The sequence below is a fragment of the Oncorhynchus gorbuscha genome, linkage group LG02 (genome assembly GCF_021184085.1).
Source record: "Oncorhynchus gorbuscha isolate QuinsamMale2020 ecotype Even-year linkage group LG02, OgorEven_v1.0, whole genome shotgun sequence".
NCBI classification, from domain to species: domain Eukaryota; kingdom Metazoa; phylum Chordata; class Actinopteri; order Salmoniformes; family Salmonidae; genus Oncorhynchus; species Oncorhynchus gorbuscha.
The window spans coordinates 80,324,516-80,341,154 of record NC_060174.1 but is presented as its reverse complement, the minus strand read 5'-3'; the positions used below and the strand labels follow the sequence as shown (position 1 = coordinate 80,341,154).

Below are 16,639 nucleotides of genomic sequence, written 5' to 3'. Positions count from 1 at the left end.
TATTCACAACAACCTCTACTGTAAGCAAAAGTGAAATAGCCCATACTCATGTATTCCTGTGTCCAAGTCATTATGGGTAGTGAGTGAGTCTACTGTCAGCAGGTGGCATATCATTCATCAAAAACTGCTGAGAAGTGGAAACTTATCTCACCTGCAAGTGTGCACTGTCACTGTTGAAATGCGGCACCATGGAAATGGCATGATGTGCTTTGCTGAGGGGAGTTGGAAAGCAGCAGTAAGAGTCATTTACAACATTTACATTCAATTACAAAGTTAAGGATGTTCCTTTTGAGGGTATAAACTGAACTAAATGTGCATGCTGCAGAACTCTGCTTTAGGAAGGTACACTTTCTACAAAGGCATACATTCGGTACTTCACATCAGAGGATGAGCACAGTAGATTCGATTTTTCTCTCCAGAAAGAGTTAAAGGGGACAGCTACAGTTACAGCTAAGACGGCTGGCTATCTGTTAAATCAAAAGTATTGACATCAGATGGTCATTTTTAGAAATCAAGCACTTTTAGCCAAGATACAGCCAGAGGACAACTAGTCAACGGTTCTTTCGGCTTCAACATCAATCCACAAATCAAAACATCTCAACCTTTCAATTTGATGCTCATGCTGGTCACACACATTCTCAGGCTCTGAAAATCAGCCTTTCTCTATTTCAAATATAAACTAGAGGGGTTGACCTTTTATCCTTGACTTTTACATTTCTCTCATGATCCAAATACACATCCTACATGATTTTGGAAATTATTTGGATATTATTTTTCCTGGAACAATCCCTGGAATCCCTAATATATTTATGGGGTTTGGATTAAGCTGAGAATGGCAGAGAGATTTCCACACAGAGGACTAAGAAGGTATTATTGAGAAAAAGACTTGTTCACCTCCCTTCCCCACCCTTTCCCCAGATGAACTAACTAATTACATTGTACAGTAGTGAGGATATCGGCATATGTTGCTAACAGGGGGTGTTTGAAATTAAATGTTTATCAAGAGATGAGACAAACAACTTAAAGGGGGGCTGAACTCATAAATTCCGCATGTGTTTTCCTGCTGCTTGTTAAGAAAACATTTGATTGGCATCTTCTTCATTCGATGTGGGTGTGTTATGATCTCTATATCGTACCATGGCAGTTATAGTTATTTTTCCCTCGAGTCACGGTAGCATCATCTCTCAAAAGATCAATTATTGATCTACACTGAACAAAAATATAAATGCAACATGTAAGAAAAGTACATATTTTGTCCATTAAAAGAACATCAAATTGATCAGAAATGGAGCGTAGACATTGTTAATGTTGTAAATGACTATTGTAGCTGGAAACGGATGATTTTTAAAAATGGAATATCGACATAGGGGTACAGAGGCCCATTATCAGCAACCATCACTCCTGTGTTCCAATGGCACGTAGTGTTAGCTAATCAAAGTTGATCATTTTAAAAGGCTAATTGATCATTAGAAAACCCCTTTGCAATTATGTTAGCACAGGTGAAAACTGTTGTTCTAATTAAAGAAGCAATAGAACTGTCCTTCGTTAGACCAGTTGAGTATCTGGAGCATCAGCATTTGTGGGTTCGATTACAGGCTCAAAATGGCTAGAAACAAAGAACTTTCTTCTGAAACTCGTCAGTCTATTCTTGTTCTGAGAAATGAAGGCTATTCCATGCGATCAATTGCCAAGAAACTGGAGGTATCATATAACGCTGTGTACTACTACCTTCACAGAACAGTGCAAACTGGCTCTAACCAGAATAGAAAGTGCACAACTGAGCAAGCGGACAAGTACATTAGAGTGTCTAGTTTGAGAAACAGACACCTCACAAGTTCTCAACTGGCAGCTTCATTAAATAGTACCCGCAAAACACCAGTCTCAATGTCAACAGTGAAGAGGCGACTCCGGGATGCTGGCCTTCTAGGCAGAGTTGCAAAGAAAAAGCCATATCTCAGACTGGCCAATAAAAATAAATGATTAAGATGGGCAAAATAACACAGACACTGGACAGAGGAACTCCTAGAAGGCCAGGCCCTGTTATCCCAGTAATAATGCCTTACATTACACCTGGGTAGAAAACACTTCAATTTGCTCAACTTCTCATTTGCTCAACTACTGCCTCAACTTACCCAAAGGCAAACATTGTTGACTATATTAGCCCACACAGTTACAAGGATGCACTTTCAATACCCCGTATTGAATCTTATAGAGACCCCAACTGATGTATACAGATGCAGGATGTTAATTAGATCACTCGACCTCACTGCAATTGTCGCGACCTTGATTTGAGTTGGCTCACCACTTTTCCCATGTGGTTTCTTCTTTCACAGATTCCATGAAATGATGACCTCTTCATAAATATTTGGTAAAATTATTCATCTTGTGTATGGTTTCCTGGAAACAAAGGTGGCTCAACTTACCCCTTTGGCTCGACTTACCCCACTCTCCCCTACTGGGTATGAGCCCATGTTTCATCACACACAAACAGGACATTTAAACACACCTTGCTTTGCAAACACAGAACACATAGAATAGCTCTGTGTTTACAGTCCTGTACTGGCTGCTCCCTGGTAACTGCAGTGGTGGAAACTGGAAAGCCTCACTGGTGATACTTCCAGACCTGGGTTCAAATACTATTTGAAATCTTGTTGTCCTGGAGAACCAGATGGGTAGGGTTTGCAAATATTTGGCACTATTTTATTGATCCATTAAGCCAGGTAAGGTCAATCAAACACAGATAACATATTTACAATTATTATGAATAGTATTTGAACACAGGTTTACCTGCTAACTCTGGATACAGCAACTCACTGAGCCTCCTCTTTTTGGCCTGTTTCCTGAATCCTGATGTTGGTCTGTCTCCAATGAGAATATTTATGTAATAAAATAGTGCTGTGGCTGCAGATTCCTCTTGTCTTTCTTTCCACATTCTTTGGTGTTTTGCTAATGCTCATCGTGTCATGGTCTGACTCTGCCCAGCTCTTGAGGAGTATCCACCAGGTGCAATGGATCTCAACAAAATCACAAACATTTCTGCAAACAAATTAGATATTGATGTCAAAAACAGAGAGAGGCTTTCAGTTGTCAATGTCAACATGACATGTTGAGAATTATGCTACATCTAACATAGTGGCTGTAGTTTCTACAAGCCAGCACACTACGGTTGGGTTTGACACGACAGTGTAAAAAAGGGCAGGCCTATAATAGTCTAAGCACTTTCTATGGGTGAGTCAGCAAAACGGATGGACAGACAAACAGTACAGTAAATGTCATAATGAGAGGTATCCCTCCCAGTGAAAGGAGGAATGTGAGAGACAATGCCCTGATTGCCCTGCATGTATTAAAGCAGCCCAGCTGTCAGGGAGGTGTGGTGTGTGAATTCTGCTGACAGGGATGCACGCACGCACGCACACACACACACACAGCTTCACCCAAGAACCCAGCAGCACGTTGCCGCCCATCTGCAGGTGATTGCATCGCATAACCTGAACACTACATCACTCACTACCCCTCTCTCTCTCTCTCTCTCTCTCTCTCTCTCTCTCTCTCTCTCTCTCTCTCTCTCTCTCTCTCTCTCTCTCTCTCTCTCTCTCTCTCTCTCTCTCTCTCTCTCTCTCTCTCTCTCTGAAGAGACTCTCTGTTTCGGTATGTATAACACATACAGGATTATACACAACGTGTAGAAAACATGACCTACACTGGCCAGGTGATTCCAGGTGAAAGCTATGATCCCTTATTGATGTCACTTGTTAGCATTGGAGTCAACATGGGCCAGCATCCCTGTGGAACGCTTTCAACACCTTGTAGAGTCCATTCCCAGGCGAATTGAGGCTGTTCTGAGGGCAAAAGGGGGTGCAACTCAATGTTTTGTACACTCAGTGAGCATATAAAGGTAAAAGGATAAATTATTTTCTATATTTCGCTCTTTTGTATATAAACTATTTGAATACAATTTAGCCTATATCAAAACAAGCATATCTGGAAAAAATACACAGCCCGAGTACAACATTGATTCTTCCTTCTCCCTTCCATACTATACACTCTTCCTTAAAATACCAAATCTATCCAAGCCTCGCACCTCATAAACATAATCAAATCAAATTTTATTTGTCACATACACATGGTTAGCAGATGTTAATGCGAGTGTAGCGAAATGCTTGTAAGGAGCTATCCATCGTCTGTCAGCAGCCCCAGGAGCCCACCAAACTCACTCTGCTCTAGCTTTATACTTAGTGTATACTGAATGTGATAAGTCTACTATTGTGAAAGTGTCAGGTCAGGAACAGACGTTTATCAGAACAATAAGAACTGTACATGTACTTTCTCAGCAGACACACTACAATTCCCTGAGAGACAAAGCCTGTGTTATCACAGTCTGAATAGTTTGGTTGCATAGTGTTGTTTCGGATGAGGAATCTTTTCCTGTGGGTTGTTGTTGTGTGTCCTGAGAAAGTCTCTCCAGCACTGTGTGTAGTAGACTGTCTAGCCTATCGCTCTCCTTCACTGAAACTTCTGATGCCCAAGTGTGAGCAAAGACAACAAACAGTCATGTTGTTCCAGTGACCACCATTGTTATTGCTGCATTGATATCAGACAAAAACACTCCAGAACTATCAAATGCTTCTTTGCTTTCCCAACATTCTGGCAGCTTTTCCTGCATTACCACTACCTCCAAACATCCTGGCCATGCTGCATGGGCAAGAAACCCACAGGACCGTGCAAACTCACTATCCTTTTTTGAGCATGAGAAACGCTCTAACCCCCTCTCTCTCTCTCTGACTCCCCTTCTCACCTCACTTGACAAACATCTTGCCAGTCGCCACAGTTCACCATGGTTGGGGCTTTTATTCTACCTCCAGACGGCTCTGGTTTACATGGATTCGGATCTGAAAGTGGGCCAGTATGGCTGAACACTGTTCTGTGAATAATAATAGCATGATTGATAAACTTTACAGTAGACCGCTTCAAATTATAATAAGGGTCTTTATGGGATCGAACAGAGCATGTGCGCGCGTGTGTGTGTGTATACATACAGTATCAGTCAAAAGTTTGGACACACCTACTCATTCAAGTGTTCTTCTTAATTTTTTACTATTTTCTAAATTGTAGAATAATACTAAAGACATCAAAACTATGAAATCACATGGAATCATGTAGTAACCCAGAAAGTGTTAAACAAATCAAAATATATTTTATAATTTAGATTCTTTAAAGTAGCCACGCTTTGCACACTCTTGGCTTTCTCTCAACCAGCTTCACCTGGAATGCTTTTCCAACAGTCTTGAAGGAGTTCCCACATATGCTGAGCACTTGTTGCTTATCCTTGCTTTTTCTGCGGTGGAGACTCATCCCAAACCAACTCAATTGGTTTGAAGTCGGGGGATTGTGATGCAGCACTCCATCACTCCCCTTCTTGGTCAATTAGCCCTTACACAACCTGGAGGTGTGTTGGGTCATTGTCCTGTTGAAAAACAAATGAAAGTCACACTAAGCTCAAACCAGATGGGATGGTGTATCGCTGCAGAATGCTGATGTAGCCATGCTGCTTAAGTGTACCTTGAATTCTAAATAAATCACAGACAGTGTCACCAGCAAAGCACCCCCACACCATCACACCTCCTTCTACATGCTTCACTGTGGGAAACACACATGAGTAGATAATCTGTTCACCTACTCTGCATCTCACAAAGTCACGGTGGTTGGAACCAAAAGTCTCAAATTTGGACTCATTAGATCAAAGGACAGATTTCCACCAGTCTAATGTCCATTGCTCATGTTTCTTGGCACAAGCAAGTATTTTCTTCTTATTGCTATCCTTTAGTAGTGGTTTATTTGCAGCAATTTGACCATGAATGCCTGGTTTTATCACCAATGCCCCATATACTACCCACCACAGCAACCTGTATGCTCTCGTTGGCTGGCCCTCACTATATATCCGTCGCCAAACCCACTGGCTCCAGGTCATCTATAAGTCTTTGATCGGTAAAGCCCCAACTTATCTCAGCTCACTGGTCACCATAGCAACACCCAACCATAGCACACGCTCCAGCAGGTATATTGCACAGGTCATCCCCAAACCCAACACGTCCTTTGGCCGCCTTTCCTTCCAGTTCTCTGCGGACAATGACTGGAACGAATTGCAAAAAGCTGGAGTCTTATACAGTGGGGCAAAAAGGTATTTAGCCAGCCACCAATTGTGCAAGTTCTCCTACTTAAAAAGATGAGAGAAGCCTGTAATTTTCATCATAGGTACACTTCAACTATGACAGACAAAATGAGAAACAAAATTCCAGAAAATCAGATTGTAGGATTTTTTAATGAATTTATTTGCAAATTATGGTGGAAAATAAGTATTTGGTCACCTACAAACAAGCAAGATTTCTGGCTCTCACAGACCTGTAACTTCTTCTTTAAGAGGCTCCTCTGTCCTCCACGCGTTACCTGTATTAATGGCACCTGTTTGAACTTGTTGTCAGTATAAAAGACACCTGTCCACAACCTCAAACAGTCACACTCCAAACTCCACTATGGCCAAGAGCAAAGAGCTGTGAAAGGACACCAGAAACAAAATTGTAGACCTGCACCAGGCTGGGAAGACTAAATCTGCAATAGGTAAGCAGCTTGGTTTGAAGAAACTGTGGGAGCAATTATTAGGAAAATGGAAGACATACAAGACCACTGATAATCTCCCTTGATCTGGGGCTCCACGCAAGATCTCACCCCATGGGGTCAAAAAGAACGGTGAGCAAAAATCCCAGAACCTCACGGGGAGACCTAGTGAATGACCTGCAGAGAGCTGGGACCAAAGTAACAAAGCCTACCATCAGTAACACACTACGCCGCCAGGGACTAAAATCCTGCAGTGCCAGACGTGTCCCCTTGCTTAAGCCAGTACATGTCCAGGCCCGTCTGAAGTTTGCTAGAGAGCATTTGGATGATCCAGAAGAAGATTGGGAGAATGTCATATGGTCAGATGAAACCAAAATGTAACTTTTTGGTAAAAACTCAACTCGTCGTGTTTGGAGGACTAAGAATGCTGAGTTGCATCCAAAGAACACTATACTTACTGTGAAGCATTGGGGTGGAAACATCATGCTTTGGGGCTGTTTTTCTGCAAATGGACCAGGACGACTGATCCGTGTAAAGGAAAGAATGAATGGGGCCATGTATCGTGAGATTTTGAGTGAAAACCCCCTTCCATCAGCAAGGGCATTGAAGATGAAACGTGGCTGGGTCTTTCAGCTCGACAATGATCCCAAACACACTGCCCGGACAACGAAGGAGTGGCTTCGTAAGAAGCCAGTCTCCACATCTCAACCCCATAGAAAATCTTTGGAGGGAGTTGAAAGTCCGTGTTGCCCAGCAACAGCCCCAAAACATCACTGCTCTAGAGGAGATATGCATGGAGGAATGGGCCAAAATACCAGCAACAGTGTGTGAAAACCTTGTGAAGACTTACAGAAAACTTTTGACCACTGTCATTGCCAACAAAGGGTATATAACAAAGTATTGAGATAAACTTTTGTTATTGACCAAATACTTATTTTCCACAATCATTTGCAAATAAATAAATTAAAAATCCTACAATGTGATTTTTGGATTTTTTCCCCCCATTTTGTCTGCCATAGTTGAAGTGTACCTATGATGAAAATTACCGGCCTCTCTCATCTTTTTAAGTGGGAGAACTTGCACAATTGGTGGCTGACTAAATACTTTTTTGCCCCACTGTATCTCCCTCTCTAACTTTAAGCATCAGGTGTCAGAGCAGCTTACCGATCACTGTACCTGTACACAGCCAATCTGTAAATAGCACACCCGACTACCTCATCCCCATAACATTACTTACCCTCTTGCTCTTTTTCAGCCCAGTATCTCTACTTGCACATCATCATCTGCATATGTATCACTCCAGGATTAATGCTAAATTGTAATTATTTTTGCCTCTATGATCTATTTATTGCCTACCTCCCTACTCTTCTACATTTGCACACACTGTCCATAGATTTTTCTATATTTTCTTTTATTTTGTGTTATTGACTGTACGTTTGTTTATGTGTAACTCTGTGTTGTTGTTTATGTCGCACTGCTTTGCTTTATCTTGGCCAGGTCGTAGTTGTAAATGATAACTTGTTCTCAACTGGCCTACCTGGTTAAACCTTATATTGTGATGGATCGTACAGTGAAATTACTGTGATTGCTGATGCATTACACTGTAACGACCCAACTAAAGAGGAGTGATCATTACTCTGATTATTAAAGACTTCCCAGAATTAGTCCTAATGATATCACAGATAAACCATCTGTTTAGATTCTAAACTCCTTTAGAAGGAGATGGTAAAGATGAAACAATCAAACACTGTTTCCAGCACCTGATCCAAGGCCAGTTTCTCTTCTTTAGTAGCCTAATCTCAGAACCCATAACCAATCCTGCGCTAGCTAGCTAACTAGATTACATTTTTTCATCAAAGTTCATCACGAGAGATTACTCCTCTAGTTACTTCACTGAACATCAGGCCCACAGCACTCTCCAACATCCTAAAATAGCCTGTATCTGTGGATCCATATCAAACATAGTCATGGTCAGTTCATGACACTTTACATTTGATGTAATCTGTGTGTGACTCCATTGAGGATAGTTACGCCCTCACTCAACTCTCTAACACTATCATCTTCAAATAACCTCTATCTATGGCTTCATATCAAACATAGTCATGATCAATTTATAATAACAACACATTTGATATGTAGCCTAGTGTGTGTGACTCCACTGAGGATAGTAAAAGCTCTCTCTATATTAAGAATACTTTACCCTCAGAACAGCCTCAATTCGTTGGGACATGAACTCTTGGCTGGATGTCCTTTGGATAGTGGACCATTCTTGATACACACAGGAAACTGTTGAGCATGAAAAATCCAGCAGTGTTGCAGTTCTTGACACAAACTGGTGCGCCTGACACCTACTACCATAACCCTTTTAAAGGCACTCAAATATTTTTTCTTGTCATTCCCCCTCTGAATGGCACACATAAACAATCCATGTCTCAATTGTCTCAAGGCTTAAAAATCCTTCTTTAACCCGTCTCCTCCCCTTCATTTAGACTGATTGCAGTTGATATTGATGTGATCTAGTGATATTAATAAGGGATCATAGCTTACACCGCGATTCACCTGGTCAGTCTGTGTTATGGAAATAGCTTAATGTTTTGTACACTGTATATGAAACATACTGTACGTGATACAAATATTTGACAGATGACAGATGCTACCCAAGGAGGCTGTAATTGGATGATGTTTAGCCTAATATGAAATGGACACACACGAGTGCGCACACGCGCATGCACACACATACATTCCGATGGAGGAAAACACAGTGTCAGACAGACAGCAGGAAGTGACAGCATAGATGGATCAGACCACAGGGCTTATGGGACGCCTTCCAGTTGTTCTAGAGTACAAGTCACCATGAGAAGCTTGAGCTCACCTCACACTGTGTGTTCAGTACAGAGGACTCATGTCTGAATTGGTTTTTACCCCAAATTTGGCCAATATAAATCTACAGTAATAAGAACAGTTATGAAATCCTCAGTGACAAAATTCAAATGACTTCATTGATGTCTTCATTACACCTTGGCCAGAAACCAAATCCTAAATGTAAACAACAAAAACACCTACATGATAAGAGAACAACAATATACTGTAGTCTGTGTATGAAATAGCCAATGCTCTCCCTCATTTGAGCGACCTGTTCGAGAGCAGTATAGTAGAGAAATGTGTGTGACAGGAACCAAGAGTCTAATCTCTCCTGCTGGCATGCAGCAGCTATACTGTAGCCTCCGAATCAGAGCCTACCGTGCTCTCTCACACCACACACACTACCGCTCCGAAATGACACGACAACACTCACTAACTGACAACGCTACACTGTGAGGTGTGGGCTGTTGCCTCACAGGCTGCCTGCCTGGCTTTTCTCTATTGCCTTCTTGGCCACACTGTGAGTGACACAGGTACTTCACTGGCTGCACACACTGGGTGGAATGAGATCCGGCTACAGAGGTGCTCCCACACACACACTCCTAAACACATACATGCACACACAAAGATGCATACGCAGCACTTACACACACACCTCTTTGTCAGCTGTGCAACAAGTTATTTTACACTAGAGGAGGCAATGAGCCCACAGACAGGAGCTGATAATGCGGATATGCTGTTCATGGATAGGACAGAGGTAGGACACAACCTGAAAGGAACATTTGTTGATGAGGGAACAGAAAGAAGCAAGAAGGGAGACAGAGATACCAATGGTTTCTCTGACTAATGTGAAGTTAAAGGCTGCTAAATTAAGTTAACAGAGACTTTGAAATGTAAATGTTTTAAGCAGTCTATCCTTAGGGCAGCAGAGGGAGAGAGAGACAGAGAGAGGGGAGAGGCGAGAGAGATAGAGAGAGCGAGCGAGAGGCAAAAGAGAGAGGCGAGAGACAGAAAGAGAGAGAAGCTGCATTGGACAGCGATACCATCTCCACTGGCTGATTCCCTGCCTGCCTCTGACAGAGAGGAAGCTGCTGGAAGATAAAACACACTCAGCACTTTTCATGTCCAGATATCGTGAACCACACACACACAGACACACACACACTACTAGTCAATGAATATCCTTCTTCTTAGAATCTGATGAATAAGAGAAGAAGGGCCAAGTAAACCTACAGTACAAACAGAGCCACTGGCACTGTACAGCTCTCTATGTCTGATAATTAACCTTTAAATGGGATTTTCTGATATGGCATCAGATTCATAACTAAGCTGTTTGGCAATGCATGGCTTTGTTTGCCTCACATCAATAGAGCAAAGAGGGACAGAGAGGGAGTGAAAGAGATACTGATGAAGTGAATGAGTATAGATAGCCTCAGTGATGGAGAGAGTAGTGGTGAGTGAACAGAGCTAAGCTGGCATACGATACAGTACAGTAAGGTAGCAGACCTGACTCAGGTTCCTCCAGCCTACCCGCCTGGTTCCCCATGCTGGTTCGGTCCGCAGGTCTATTCACTATCCACACCAGGAAGGACTAATCCAAGAACCCCGGCCGCGGGGGAGGTGGCTTCACTCAGAGAAACTCTCTATCTTACAGTATGTAGTCTCAGTCTGATCCACCGGCAAAGATAAATACAGGAGATAAAAATAATATCCCCTCCTTCCTTCCCCTCTCTTCTCTCCAGCTCTTCCTGAGGCCGAGTAAGACGAGGCAGACTGTCCCGCTGCCGTGTGTGTGCTCAGTCCTCCAGGCTGGTGACAGTATGACACACTGGCAGAGCGGTGTGGGCTTCATTAGCCCAGTGACGGCTGGAATCAGCACAGAGGAGGAGTGGCTTCTCCAGGCCCCACACACACCCACACCCACCGATCCTCCTTCTCTACTCCTCCTCCTTCCCTGTCTCACCCAGAGCTGTTCTACACTCTATCACAGTAGAGCAGAAATTACTGCTGCTTTTTAACAGTGTACTGTACCTTAACAAAGTAATCCCCTCTTTCTGGTACAGTTTAATGAAAGAGAGAGAGACTGATAGAGGAGGAAGAAAGGAAGGAAACATAAGGAGGAAAAGGACGTTTTGTCTTGTTGGCAGGGACTTACAGCAGAGCTCTCTCTTCTCTTCCCTTTCATGTTAACTCTCCTGACATCATCCGTCCAGCAGAGAGAAGGATCACCGATTAGCTGGAGCTAACTCTTAACACACGCATACAGTACATGCAGTATCTTCCTCTTCCTTTCACATACACACATTCATGTGCACATACAAAATCACACACACTGCCAGTGTTTTCATAGCAAGACTGGGGGGCTGTTTTGGGGTGAGTGTGTATGAAAACGTTGGAAAGTTGTGTGTGTGAGGGGAGGGCGGTGCAGTGAGGGTGAGAGGAGAGGATAGCTTGTTTTTCCCCTCTCCCTCATTCACAATGTATGTGTCTGAAATATTCATGATGATAAAAGCCACAGTAGGAGAAATAAAGTCGGGAGTGAATTAATGTGTCATCTCCAGTTGGATTGGTCCTTTTTTGAGCGACGCGACTTTAAAGCAACCTCTCTTTCTCTTTCCCTCCATCATTCAGTGCCTCCCTCTCTGTCACTATGTGTGCCTTTGTTTTTCTCTCTCTTTTATTTTATTGTGCTATTAAAGTTATAAGAGCCTCTATCTGTTGCAACATTAAGCATTTAGAAAAATCTCATTAAGGGCGTAATAGTTTAGAAAGTCTAAGAGATGGTGCGGTGGTGCCCCCTCCTCCTTCAGTGTTCTCTACTGATCCTCTCTCCTGTCTGAGCCCATCACTGCAGAATCACCCTCGATAAACAAACATAGCTCTAATCCAGTTAAGAATGTCCTCCTCGCCACAGGAGCACCATTTCTATGGCCTCCAAGAAACATTTAGAAGAATTTCAGTATTTGGGGGTTGCTTGGGGCACAGTCTTCACATGACATAGATGGATGTTGTATGTACTTTAGTCAACACAAACCTTATGTCAGAATATCTACATATATTTTTCCTAAATAGACCATGGGCCGGTTTCCTAGACACAAATTTAGTATTGTACTAAAAATCATTCTCAATGGAGATTCTCCATTGAAAGCACTTCTTCATCCAGGACTAGGCTTGATAGCCCTATATTTGCATGTTAATCGTATACTTTGAAGATATACTGGGTGGGTGTGGATTCCTGATTCCTCATTGCTAACATCATTACCAATGCTCTGAGTGTTCTGAGTGGGTGTGTATGTATGTGTGTGCTTGTTAGTGATTTGCGGGTTGACTCATAACCCGCAGTCCCCGTTATATCTGCATGGCGTGCGTGTTTAGGGCGGGTGTATGGCGGTCGAGTAGAAAAAGAATACAAATATATCAAAACATCCACATATGTATCAATTTCTATCTATCTATATATAAGCTACATTTAGGTTTTTATTTGATCATTTGATTATTTGTAGGCTATTTGACATTAGTGCGTAAGCCTAAGCTTTAGGGCCTAACTGTACACGCGCCAAATAGCCTACATGCCAATCACCAAACGCTTTTGGGAACGGGCAGAAAGAGTTAAGGTCAATATACTAAGGTAAAAAGGACAATGTCAGAGTTGTATTCAATAAGAGAAAAGCTGTGAAACGCAGAGAAGGGAGGGACAGAAATGTAATGTTTAGGAAATATTAAAAAAGTTAAAAAAGGTTAAGGTTAGCAGTGCCTATGTTATGTGTGATGCTTGTGAGGCACATCAAGGGAAGTGTAGACTATCGTTCAGATGGGTTAAATGGAAACTGAAATCTGGAGAGTGACTGATGGTCTATAACTTCTTAATAGCCTTAATAGAATTAATATTAACTCCTGCAGAATTAAGCATTTCTTGCAGAAAAAAGATACACTGAAAGTATATTTTGACTCGGGAATAGGAGTGAAGAAATATGATTTCTTTCATTCAGCATCATAAGAGAATGTGAATACACAGTTAAGGACCGTCTGTAAAGGTGTTATTTTAAAATGATCAGCAGAAACATATCTAAATTAGGCAAAATATTGTTACGCTGTCTCTGACTGTAGCCAACAGTGCATTTTCTATATTTGCGTGTTAGGGCCTCATATTTTCATTTTCAGTCAGTTGTGGATGGGTTATTAGCAATTGCAGGCAGGTGAACAAACAGCTGACCCGCGCACCACCAGTACTTGTGTGTGTTTCTCTTTCTCTCTGTAAGCATGTATGCCTGTGTGTGTGTGTGTGTGTGTGTGTGTGTGTGTGTGTGTGTGTGTGTGTGTGTGTGTGTGTGTGTGTGTGTGTGTGTGTGTGTGTGTGTGTGTGTGTGTGTGTGTGTGTGTGTGTGTGACGTAGAAGTCCGTCACTGGCCACGGGCAGTATTTGGTTCTTTAACGCATGAACACATTCATCACTCCTCCCTGCTCCATTATAAGATAAGTTAACAATGTGGGTCGACACACAAGTTAACTTCTCTGTCTTAGTACATACATTTCACACTTATGTCAATGTTCATATTTAATACAAGCTATATGTATTTTACTTATCGATGTTATGGATGAGCACGTTGTTTGTTTGTTCTGTTCCTCTCTCATTCCATCTCTGTAGCTTCCGGGTACGCTGGATAAGGACCCGAGCAAAGGGAATTGGGCTGACTTTGTAGTGCCTGCCCTAAATGGCTCATTCATGTAAATGTGCATATTGTTGTGATATTGTTTCATAAACATGTTGCAATGTATATACTTTAGTATGTTTAGTTAATGGAAAATGTAGGTTTGACGAGGTAATTGCTTAATTAATTGGTGTTAATTGTTCTGAGGGGAGGGGCTAGCCCTACAAAAGGAGCCTCTTTCTGTTCATGGGGATGCTTTTTGGATTGAGCTGTGAATGGGGCAGCATTGTTTTTAGCTGGCTCATAAGGTATATGATGGCAGTACTGTTATTTTTGTTCCGGAATCACTTTGTAAATAAGCACCCTTGCACAGAAGAACTTTTGCGGCTCCGCCATCTTTTTATTTTGATAGAGGTCAGGTTTTCCAGTATAGCCTTCTGGCCTACTCTACATGACTGTATTTGTGTGTGTGTGTGTTTGTGTCTGTCTGTCATGGTAGAATGCTTATGGAGGCGAAAGAGGACTGAGGAGTCCCAGTGGTATTGAGGCATGTTGGATTAATTCATATGACAGTGATGAGGAGGAGCTAGAGAGTGACTGTGCCCCAGTCAGGTGGGCTCCATTGCGACCCACAGACACACACTGTCACTTCATCAAATCAAATCAAAATCAAATTTTATTTGTCACATACACATGGTTAGCAGATGTTAATGCGAGTGTAGCGAAATGCTTGTGCTTCTAGTTCCGACAATGCAGTGATAACCAACAAGTAATCTAACTAACAATTCCAAAACTACTGTCTTATACACAGTGTAAGGGGATAAGGAACATGTACATAAGGATATATGAATGAGTGATGGTACAGAGCAGCATACAGTAGCAGCATACAGTAGATGGTATCGAGTACAGTATATACATATGAGATGAGTGTGTAGACAATGGCCTAGAGTATGTCCAAAATATCACCCTAATTACTATTTAATGCACTACACAGTGGCTTCTTCCTTGCCGAGTGGCCTTTTAGGTTATGTCGATATAGGACTTGTTTTACTGTGCATATAGATACTTTTGTACCTGTTTCCTCTAGCATCTTCACAAGGTCCTTTGCTGTTGTTCTGGGATTGATTTGCACCATTCACACCAAAGTACGATCATCTCTAGGAGACCGAACGCATCTCCTTCCTGAGCGGTATGACGGCTGCGTGGTCCCATGGTGTTTATACTTGTGTACTGTTTGTTCAGATGAACGTAATTATTTCAGGCATTTGGAAAATACTCTCATGGAAGAACCAGACTGTGGAGGTCTACAATTTTTTTTCTAAGGTCTTGGCTGATTTATTTTGGTTTTCCCATGATGACAAGCAGAGGCACTGGGTTTGAAGGTATGCCTTGAAATACATCCACAGGTACACCTTCAATTGACTCAAATTATGTCAATTAGTCTGTCAGAAGCTTCTAAAGCCATGACATAATTTCCTGGAATTTTCCAAGCTGTTTAAAGGCACAGTCAAAGGCACAGCTGTTTAAAGGCACAGTGTATGTAAACTTCTGACCCACTGGAATTGTGATACAGTGAAATAATCTGTCTGTAAACAATTGTTGGAACAATTACTTGTGTCATGCACAAAGTAGATGTCCTAACCGACTGGCCAAAACTATAGTTTGTGAGAAACAGAGAGATACATTGTTGGGTGGGTCCCCCATTATTACAGCTAACTAACTATGCTAGCTAATCAGTTTGTGGTCCATGTTTACAGAAAGTAAGTTCAGTGGGTTCTTAATTAAATGGAAGTGAAGATTGTGCGGTAAACGTGGCAGCAGGTGTGAAGGCTTCCTAACCTAAGTTGGTCCTGATGACAAATACTGACCTCCTAATGACCGTTGCACAGTGTGAGTGTCAGACAGGACCAGAGGGGCTCCAGAATTAGCATCTGGGCTGAATCAGTCATCACAATGATCTTCTTTGCCCTCTAGTAGTTTAGAACACTGTCAAGCCACCAATTACAGCTGTGGACATTGTGTTCTAACAGCAGATATATTTGTTTTGGCTGTGCTCTGCATCCATTCCAGAACAGCAGTGTGTAAATCAAAACAGGTGTGAGGTAAAGGGAGTACCCATCCACGAAGTAGCTACTAGTGCACATCATCTTATCTCATTAGGGCTGATGATAAAAAATGCATTTATAGAGTAGCAACTGCTCCGTCTTCTCTCATCCTGGCACTCCACAGGGGATCTTCTACCCTCTTCATTTAAATATTGATGAAGTGCTTAAATAAGTCATCTGGACGTGGCTGTGGTGTTAAACCCTCGTCTGATGGCACAGTGTGAATATAAATCTCTGTTTCACACTCAGATTGAAGCTCAGTTGTGATGCAGTGTTAATATGATGCTGTGATTGTCATCATCAGGGGTCAATCATTCAACCCTATTCATATATCCCTTTTTTTATTGTGATGGCTGGTTGGTAGACACTGTGTCTGCTTTACTGTGGACTATTCATATATCCCTTTTTTAT

General features: G+C 42.1%; 1 protein-coding gene across 6 annotated transcripts in view; it reads right to left on the bottom strand.

The window, feature by feature from the left end:
* The window catches only part of LOC124010693 (cytospin-B-like), a 107,544-nt gene that overhangs the window by 68,849 nt on the left and 22,056 nt on the right, over window positions 1-16,639 (bottom strand). The window contains exons 1-2 of one of the 6 annotated variants that reach the window (XM_046323376.1): window positions 10,981-11,293; window positions 2,788-3,036 (exon numbers count right to left, since the gene is read on the bottom strand). The exons of 1 other annotated variant lie outside the window; for it this stretch is intronic. Coding sequence is in view for 3 of the 5 variants with exons in the window: in XM_046323347.1 (XP_046179303.1) it covers window positions 152-246 (95 nt within the window). In the remaining 2 variants the exon portion in view is untranslated. Of the gene's footprint in view, window positions 1-151; window positions 777-2,787; window positions 3,037-10,980; window positions 11,294-16,639 lie in introns of those variants that run through there. 4 more of the 6 variants (XM_046323366.1, XM_046323347.1, XM_046323362.1 and 1 more) reach the window with 4 other exon arrangements.